This window comes from Schistocerca serialis, chromosome 11 (assembly GCF_023864345.2).
Source record: "Schistocerca serialis cubense isolate TAMUIC-IGC-003099 chromosome 11, iqSchSeri2.2, whole genome shotgun sequence".
NCBI classification, from domain to species: Eukaryota; Metazoa; Arthropoda; class Insecta; order Orthoptera; family Acrididae; genus Schistocerca; species Schistocerca serialis.
In genome coordinates, this window is record NC_064648.1 from 105,391,956 (window position 1) to 105,402,331 (window position 10,376).

The 10,376-nt window shown below is 45.3% G+C and overlaps 1 protein-coding gene across 1 annotated transcript in view; it reads left to right on the forward strand.

Moving 5' to 3' along the window:
* The window catches only part of LOC126427321 (uncharacterized), a 97,631-nt gene extending 89,674 nt beyond the window's left edge, over positions 1-7,957 (forward strand). The window contains exon 7 of the mRNA XM_050089629.1: positions 5,421-7,957. Within this exon, the coding sequence (XP_049945586.1) occupies positions 5,421-6,898 (1,478 nt within the window). The 3' untranslated portion in view covers positions 6,899-7,957. The remainder of the gene's footprint in view (positions 1-5,420) is intronic.
* Positions 7,958-10,376: the final 2,419 nt, after the last annotated feature.

Consider the following 10,376-nt stretch of genomic DNA (forward strand, 5'->3'; position numbering starts at 1 on the left):
TGGACGCAGCTGTCCTGCTTCCCCGTTCTTCCCAATTCTGGGTTATGCTCTAATAGCTGTTTCACCAACAGGACGTTAACCCCTGATCTTGTTTCTTCCTTCGTCTTTCCAAAAACCTTAGTGGCCCCAGTGTTACTTTCGCCAATATAGCTTGGATCTCAGCACTCTCAAAAATTTACCATTCCTTAAAGTCTTAGAACACCTTGCATTCTGTATCATATTTGCAGTCTCAGACGCAACCTTTGTCACAAATTGTAAACGTCCCATAAACGTGGGGAACAAAAGCAATTTTTCTCGCCTATCCTCTGGATACCTAGGCTTCTGGTGCGCCTATACCAACATGTCATATCCACCCTCCACTTGCCACCCTTCTGTATCCTATTCGAGCGGAACTTCAGCTGGCTGGTTCTTCCTGTTCCAGAATAGTATGCAGACACTTACTCCTCCAACCAGCTATAATCCTAGCGTCTACGTCTCTTCAATATGTAGATGACCCCGCTTCCAGCCTCCTGACCACTGTAATCCCTCCCTCACACCTCCCTCTACGCACATCAACTTGTCAATCATACTTCCCAGCCCACTCCAACACCTTGAATACATACACCCTTTCTGGCCGGCACCTGCATCATATTGTATTACCCTCGTAGTATTATCGGGAACTGACTGCCAGTGACTTGCCAGAAGCAAGAGCCTTATCTTCACCATAGCACCATCATCAACTTCAATGTACATGTGTTTATGTAGAGACGCTATGGCTTTTATTTTTTTGAAACCTATCATTTTATTCATTCTCCCTTAAAAGCTATACTGGCCTAACTTCAATAGGCTGAAGAGCAGCAAAGTGTCCGAAGCTTGCGCACCACACGATAATGTGGTGGGAGAGGAATGAATAACAAAGAAAATGGAGTGTTTACGACAAAGTCGTGCATTCGGCCTTTCACAGAACGTGCCTGTGTATAAGAATCTTTCAGAACTTATTCGTCTTACTGGGTATACATTTGCGCTCAACACGCCAATGAACTATACAGGGTGAGTCACCTAACATTACCGCTGGATATATTTCGTAAACCACATCAGATACTGACGAATCGATTCCACAGACCGAACGTGAGGAGAGGGGCTAGTGTAACTGGTTAATACAAACCATAAAAAAAATGCACGGAAGTATGTTTTTTAACACAAACCTACGTTTTTTTTTAAATGGAACCCCGTTAGTTTTGTTAGCACATCTGAACATATAAACAAATACGTAATCAGTGCCGTTTATTGCATTGTAAAATGTTAATTACATCCGGAGATATTGTAACCTAAATTTGACGCTTGAGTACCACTACTCCGCTGTTCGATCGTGTGTATCGGGAGAGCACCGAATTACGTAGGGATCCAAAGGGAACGGTGATGGGCCTTAGGTACTGAAGAGACTGGAACAGCACATTACGTCCACATGCTAACACCTTTTTATTGGTCTTTTTCACTGACGCACATGTACATTACCATGAGGGGTGAGGTACACGTACACACGTGGTTTCCGTTTTCAATTACGGAATGGAATAGAGTGCGTCCCGACATGTCAGGCCAATAGATGTTCAATGTGGTGGCCATCATTTGCTGCACACAATTGCAATCTCTGGCGTAATGAATGTCGTACACGCCGCAGTACATCTGGTGTAATGCCGCCGCAGGCTGCCACAATACGTTGTTTCATATCCTCTGGGGTTGCAAGCACATCACGGTACACATTCTCCTTTAACGTACACCACAGAAAGAAGTCCAGAGGTGTAAGATCAGGAGAACGGGCTGGCCAATTTATGCGTCCTCCACGTCCTATGAAACGCCCATCGAACATCCTGTCAAGGGTCAGCCTAGTGTTAATTGCGGTATGTGCAGGTGCACCATCATGCTGATACCACATACGTCGACGCGTTTCCAGTGGGACATTTTCGAGCAACGTTGGCAGATCATTCTGTAGAAACGCGATGTATGTTGCAGCTGTCTGGGCCCCTGCAGTGAGGTGAGGACCAATGAGGTGGTCGCCAATGATTCCGCACCATACATTTACAGTCCACGGTCGCTGTCGCTCTACCTGTCTGAGCCAGCGAGGATTGTCCACGGACCAGTAATGCATGTTCCGTAGATTCACTGCCCCGTGGTTTGTGAAACCCGCTTCATCGGTAAACAGGTAGAACTGCAACGCATTCTCTGTTAATGCCCATTGACAGAATTGCACTCGATGAGTAAAGTCATCACCATGTAATTGCTGATGTAGCGACACATGAATGGGGTGACGATGCAGTATGCGCATGACACTACTTTGACTCAGTCCACCGGCTCTCGCAATGTCCCGTGTACTCATGTGTGGGTTCATGGCAACAGCAGCTAACACACCAACTGCACCCGCTTCTCCTGTGATGGGCCTGTTACGGACCCGTTTGCGTGCTACGACCATACCTGTTGCATACAGTTGGCGGTAGATGTTTTGCAATGTGCGGCACGTTGGATGCTCTCTGTCCTGGTACCGTTCTGCATACACCCTGCAAGCTTCAGCTGCATTTCGTCGACACTCGCCATAGATGAGTATCATCTCCGCCTTTTCAGAGTTCGAATACACCATGGTCACAGTTCCTACAACACTACACTATCACAGACGTCTGGTAACACGGTGTACTACAGTTGGTCTGCGTGCGGAGACGAATGCAGAATAACAATAGCAGCAAGCGCTACATGCAGACACTGCGACAGCTAGACCAAACCACAACAGTGCACTGCAGCCACACTCGTAAACACGGTCGTCATCGTAAACATGTCCCTGCAGATGCTGCCCGCCGACCGTGGCCCGTGTTTGTTACAAGACGCAACTGAATGTCGGAGGTTTCAAGCGTCAACTTTAGGTTACAATATCTCCGGTTGTAATTAACATTTTACAATGCAACAAACGGCACTGATTACGTATTTGTTTATATGTTCAGATGTGCTAACAAAACTAACATGGGTACATTTAAAAAAACCTAGGTTTGTGTTAAAAAACATACTTCCGTGCATTTTTGTGTGGTTTGTGTTAAACAGTTACACTAGCCCCTCTCCTCACGTTCGGTCTGTGGAATCGGTTCGTCAGTATTTGATGTGGTTTACGAAATATATCCAGCGGTAACGTTAGATGACTCACCCTGTATACATTGGATGATGTGTAGCATATGAGTATCATTCTCCTTTGATTTGTACTCTGAACAGGAATAGTGCTCGAGGAAAACGACCATCAGGACTTCTCAGAATGCAGTAGGTAAAGCCGTCATCAAGCTGAAGCCTGGTTTGGTCACCACAGTGCTTCGCGAGCCACTGTCCTACTGCAGGTTGTCGTCACTCGCCGTCTTCCTACTTCTGAACTAACTTACCCAGTTAATAATTGTGGGACACAGTTAGTTATTGGGTCTCCGAACAATTCTACAGTTACAACATTTTCGATTTCCATAAATCAATGTCAGAGGTGAAAGAAGAGATAAGTGACAGAAGGAATCTCGGGAGCAATGGCTGAATCCCAAATCTCTGGAGTTGTAATCCCACATTCATCCACTCAGCAGCTGAGGCATGTATGTCCCAATTGCATTTATTGCTGCATTATTATCATTACACTAGGTACGACTGAGGCGACGTAATTACATTTTTGTGCGTGTTTTTGAATGTATGCAAACAGAGTATTAACAGTAAATCGTTCATTGTGGTAAAGGTACTTCCAAAATCGTCAGTTACTATATTTTGTTGTGCTTTTTCTCGACAATCTCGTGCTAACGAAACAAACTGGTGACAAATATGCTGCATCACTTTTTTTTACGCTGCGTGATGGGGTCACTAAGTTCACGGAGGAAAGTGAAATATCACAAAGTCGAGAATTCAGCCTGCATCCTATTTCTCTGTACAGGACGCCTATGGAGTTATATTCAAAAGAGTATATTCTATATGGACGTAGTTAGATATAAAAAAAATACGTATCCAACGGATCAGTGTATGGACGATCACACCTTCCTCAGATATCTATGTGTCTCGCTGTCCCCCTTGCTATAAAGCAAGTAATTCTGCTTAGAAAGACTTCCTCAACACTTGTGTCAATTTTCCATTAATCTTTCAACGTTGAGCCACATGCGGCTTTATTATTCTTCATATTCAGTTACTTGTGTGGTAAGATCAAAAGTTTGTCATGACGATTTCAAAAGGTTGTTGAGGTGGTAATGTTGGGATTTCGTGGTAACCATTTTAATATGTCTTTAAATGCTGCAGAACCAAATAGAATCCGAGAATAAGTTGTTCATTAAGAAACCCACACATCTGAACAACAAAACGAGACTCAAGCTCCTTCCTTCTACAACCACACAAGATCCGTGACTGCCTTGTCATGGAGCTGAGATACTGAAAACTTCTGTTGTACAGAGAAATGGAAGTTCCCATTCATGTAAGCTTCAAAAGAATGTGGTGCTAACAGGTATTCTGATCACACAATGGCCCACATAAGGTGAGGTAGGTTCCTTTCCAACTCAGGCTGATAATGGGTACTTTCCTTAGACAAGAATACAATATTTTTCCTGAGCAAACAGTGGTATATGGCACATTTATAGGTAAACAACACTCTTGAGCGAGACATGGCAGAAGTCACCGCAACGAAGTACGGTAGGTTACAAATCGTTGCTCCACATCATTGCCAGATAATTCTGTAACAAACATGGGCCTAAATTCTTTCGTATTCATATTTTTTCAGTGTGGTAGTGCATTGTTGAAGAAGATGCTTGAAGTCCAACTGCTCTTTTGCAAATTATTTTGATTGGAGACTGCTCATCTGATTAAGAGTGGGTGACACACGTTTCCTGTCACTTTTTATTGCTTCCAATATGTGGTCTGTCTTTGAGACAGCCTGAAAATACAGGACATTTATCTCAATCAGGCATGGCTACTTTACGAGGGGGACTGAGGCAAATGGTCTCATCATACCTTACATAGTTTTTCCTATCTGCGGATGTTCATGCACCCACGAATCCTCCACTGATCTCTCCTTTACAAGATAATTGTTGGTCCATGGATTCGGAAATCAAAGACTGCAGTTCTGAAACAAAAATATAATTCTGATAACATTGTTTTTTTAACATCTTCAGTGCAGGACTATCAATAAAACCTATTTACCTCCTCATTTTTACTATGTCAAGAGCGATACAGGGACTTCTTGGACACCCTGTAGATGAAATAGACGTGCATAGTAACATGATACCTGTCTTTGTTAATACTCTTACTTTGTGTTGACATGCCGCCTTACATACTTCTGGGTAACTGAACCTGTATGATGCGGGTAAACGACGCCCAGGCTCGTCATCCAGAGAAGACTTTGGATTCAGCTGCCTGCAGTGTACGGCCACCACCTACTTGCTGTCGTTTTCTTGCAGACGAGAAGTGGCAGCTGGAGGACAGAAGCCACGATACGCTCTCCGTGGACACTGACTGCGTGCAGCTGTTGGTGAACGCCCTGGACCACCCCACGTGTCCGCTGGAAGACCTGCCACTGGAAGCCGTGAAGCAGCGCGAGCAGTGCCGCGAGCAGCTGTGGGACGACGTGGTGCAGAGGTCGCCCCACATACCCGTCACCACCTACCTGGCCTACACGCAAAGGATAAACGTCAACCTCTGTCTGCTGGCGTGGATGGTGGTCAACTCGTACGGCATTTGTCAGGACGTCCCGTTTAGTATGATACAATCTGTGCACGATGCTCGCTGCTATTTCGATAGTACTAACGATCAATCATGTCTGCAGTCGAACGCTACAGACGCCATCTGCTCTGTTTCCAGAGCTATTCTGTTGCTAAAGTGTCGCGACTTTTCCGTCATTCGGACTTCCCATTATTGTAATTTCACTAGTTTCGGATTTGGAGCATTCCGTAGTACTAACAGGGTGCTCTATCAAAAGCTAACAGAAGAAACACTGAACTACAAAAACAGTTTAAACAACGCCACCTTGAAATACAAGGATTTCAAAATTGACAGCTTGAAGCCTTTAGAAATCTCATTTATACTGATAAATATCATTTTCCGTTTATCGACTGCCGGAGTATACATGTACCTTCCCCAGTTACGCAACTTGCCTGGAAAGATACTCGTGTCCTTTCAGATCACGTGCATAGTCCAGATCCTGTGTTCTGAGGTCGTGTATCGTATGGCAGGCGTCCCTGACTTACCTACAGCAGTGCTGATAGACAGCGCCCTCACACTTCTCAGCTGTTTCTGGCTGAACTCATTCTGCTACCACATGTATGCTTGTGTTCGCCATCTCAGGCTTCCTGACCAGCTACTACCTGCTGAAGTAAGCCAGTTATTCTGTCGTGAGGTGCTGTGTGTGCTTATACCGTGGAGTATAGTATGTGTGGCAGCTGTTGCTTTGGAAAAGACGAGTAAATATTACCTGATCTACAGTCGCATAGTAGTCCTTGCAGGGATTTCAGTGTCTGTGGCATTCAACTTGGTTTGTCTCGGACTGATTGGATACATGTACCTACGTAATCGGTGCTCCATGCGGCAACTCGAAATTGTTGATGACAAGAAATTTGCCTCAAAGAAGGAATGTATTTTTATGTCAGTTAAGGCCATTATATTAAGTGGAACAGGAATTATTATTAGAATTGGGTTCCACCAGGCTCAGGGAATAGCGCAGTTAGTGTACTATATGCATCTAGTTACGATGGTGCAAGGACCAGTGCTCTTCGTCTGTTTCGTTTGCAATGGAACGACGCTCCCCATACTCAAGAACAGGATACTTCTCTGGTGGAACCCAACCAACATCCCTGCAGGTCTAGAGCTGTGTTCGGCAGCCGAGAGGAATCTGGCCAGGAGAAACAATGAACAGTCTCCCTTTTCAGAATCCTCGCTGTAGGCTCCTTCAGTATTTTTCGCAAATAACTGTGTCCACACTACACTGCATTACGCCCAGCAATAAAAATGGACTCTACCTGGTATGAGAATGTTAAATGTCATTAAATCTGATATGGTACAGCCAGTACTTCTCTTTCCTAACGTCTCCTTCATTTATAACTGTGTGCTTATTTGTGAGTGGTAGCCTCTGTCTACCTATTCTAATGCACTGAGACTACTTACTAAAATTGTTGGGAAATGCTTCGTGTATACAACAGGCTGCGTCAATCACACGGCCTGTTATATACAAGTAAAACGCATCACGTTGTCGGAGGAATTCCCATTCGTCAGTGTCATCTACCGTGGCGATGGTGCATTTCTGGATACATGTTCGTAGGACGTTTTTTCTCCGTTTTCCTTCGAGGATCTGTCTTTGCAGTTTGTCGGTTGTATTAATGTATGATGTATGATATTAGTATATAACATTATGTCTGAAACAAGGAAATTTTCCATATGTGTGTGAAAGATGTACTTTTACATGATTTGTAATTCAAGTACCATGACAAGAGACATTCAGATACTTATAAAATCAAAAGAGAGGGGCCAATGACTGAAGTGGTGTGTGCATGAAAGTGTAAATGGGTTTGTTCAGCTTATTAGTGGTTCGATTACATAGAGTGGCTCAAACAGGTATAGTAATAAAGTAACACATGACTTGTTGTGTGAAATGTGGCTTGAAGTGAACGCAAAATGTCGAATGGCAGAGTTATATGAGATTAGCATTATTGGGTTTGTGAGACAAGACGGTGATTTGTTAAGCTAGAGGTTTGTAAGGGTACTATGGCAGATGTTAAAAGTTAATGTTCCATGTGCCACTCTTGAGCAAGGAAGAACATTACTTAAAGGCGTATTTACAGAAACAGTACTGTGGAAGGATAAACTTGTGCCAGTACTGTGAGTCCTGGAAAACATGTGCCATAGTAGCTTCACTAGAAGCACACAGTACGCCGAAATTGTTGTGATTCGTAATCAATAGACGATCTCCCATTTGTTTAAATAAAACCTGAGTGAGCAAAGTAAAGGAGTGTCTGTGTGAATTTAGTATCCAGCCCAACTGAAAATCCTGTGATAAATAGTACTACGTGGAGTGATTTTCGTGAATTGTGAAACTACAGGCATCATCGCGCACTTAGCAGGCACCCGCAGTGTTAACCGCGATTTCCGTACTGGACGCAGTGGAACCAGAGGCCGCAGCGCCACGAGGGAGGCAGGTGCCGGGTGCAGCCCGCCAGGCCGCAGGGGGGCGCCGGCAGCTCAACACATTCTGTAAAAACGTTTGACGAAGATTTGCAGGCCGTGCGCCTCGATTCTGTCAGCGCAGCGCCAAGCCAACCCTGGCCCGCTCTGCGTGACGTCACAAGAGCGCGCCGCGGCCTTCTCTTTAGGTGGTGGCGGCCAGAGCCGACACGGGGCCCACCCACACAAGCGTCCTGCACCACCGGGACACGCGTAAAGTCAGTCCGACTCAGTGGTCGCCAGCCGAGCCTCGACCCGCTGGAAAGTAACGGCCCTCATGCTACCTACTTACCCCCAGGCAAGATCCCGAGTTACGACCGCAGTACTGGGAACATTCACAGCCGAGTCCAGGAAATTACTTTCGACTGGCTGTACGAAATACACAGTTCAAACTCAACAGGAAGACGGTCACTCAAAAAACATTACTCCCAGATTTGGATAACAAACTGAGATTATCGCTATCCAATTACCCCAGCCAAGTCAGTCTGAGTCGGAGGACCACTACCACTTCGCTAACATCACCGAGTTTTCCCTGAGCTACAATTCGCCTAAACGCCCACACTAATTACTATTTCAACATTCGCAGATAACGACAGGAAAGTTCTTAAGCGGTAATGGATGCGCGCAAACGAGAAGGCGTTTGGAAACTCGAGAACACTGTGCGTCGCGACACAGAACTCCGCTCCAGAGCGCCCGCGACCCGCCACGTCGGCCACACGGGCGCCGACAGCCAGCTCTCGATTCCCCGAGCTCCGAGCCTCTCCACGAAATCCTTCTACACGTGGGCCTTTCAGCCAATCAGGAGCAGCAGAGGACTGCAAGCCCCACCACTGGCAACTCCCTGCTGCTGCTTACAGCCGCTGCTGTCACGTTCTGATCTTCAAAAAGGCGAACCAGCGAGCAGATATCGGTGGTCAGGGAATCAACTGTTACAACCCTTTCACTCGTGGGGTATCAAGCATTAACTTCTGCAACCGATATACTTATTAAGGGTTTTCCTCTGATATATCCGGAGGCAAGCATTCTCGCAGCCGAAACTGCTTGAACTGTTGTTACATGTACGTAGTTGTTCGACAGCACACATGTTACTCAGACGATGTCCCCTGCAAAGTGCATCATGCGTAATTCGCGCCACTGTCGTCAAATGCAGCATTGTCAGAGCAATTCAGACTTGGGATCGGCAGTCTGCACAACCGCCACACTTTGAGACGGGGACGACCAACTCGCATCTGCCGTGGCTAAAGGCACAGAACGCTGACTGCGGGAGTTCTCAAGCAGGGCGTGGGGACTATGGATAATAACAGTTTTCAGCGCACCAGACTGAAGTAGAAAACTCTGTCTCCACCAGATCTCCAGAAGCGCAACGCTACGCCAAAAACCCAGACAAGAAACCCGAAGTAAACAGGCAAAGCCGCCACAAACGCGATACTCCAATTACAAATAGTTTACACTCATCCAAATACATCTCACGAAGAACAAGGTTTACAACTGGTCGGATGCAGATGGAATTAAAGCACATCCAACACAACTTACGGCACTTTAGCACACCCTTCAATAAACTATAAACTAAGAAGGTGGCAAAGAAACCGCCAAATCATTGTAACCTGCACTAAAACAGTTTCCTGGGCCACCAAGTCGTTCACAAAAAAAATCCGAAAAAATTTGCCAACATCACAACACACCCATCAGATATCGAAACCCGAGAGAACAGTTTGAGTTACTTAACGATCTGAAGCAACAGTAACAGAAATCACACCGCACGCCAAACACTAAGCAAAAGAGAAACCACACAGACTCACGCTCGCCTTTGTGATAACCAATTTTGACCGTGATACAACAAACGAAAAAACTGAAGGGGACCTAAAGGTACCGGGAAACTAAATCAAAATTTCCCGCTATTCCTTCCAGTCATCTATAGTTACAAAGAACCAACTAACAAGCCACTTGTTCACCATTTCAGAATGCACTGTGTACCTCACAAGGTTGGACTATTTAAACACTACCTCCTCAATAACAGCAACGTCCATATTGCAAAACTTTCCAATAAGCCACGAAAAGCTGCGATATAAATTGAGATGTGAAGAATGGAGTCGAGCAAATCCAATTTTTAATTGCAAAATAGACCCGAAACAAGAAGCACCAAAATGCAGGAGCTGCAACACTGATAACGTTAATAGTGATGAGAGTCGCAAAGAAAGACCAAA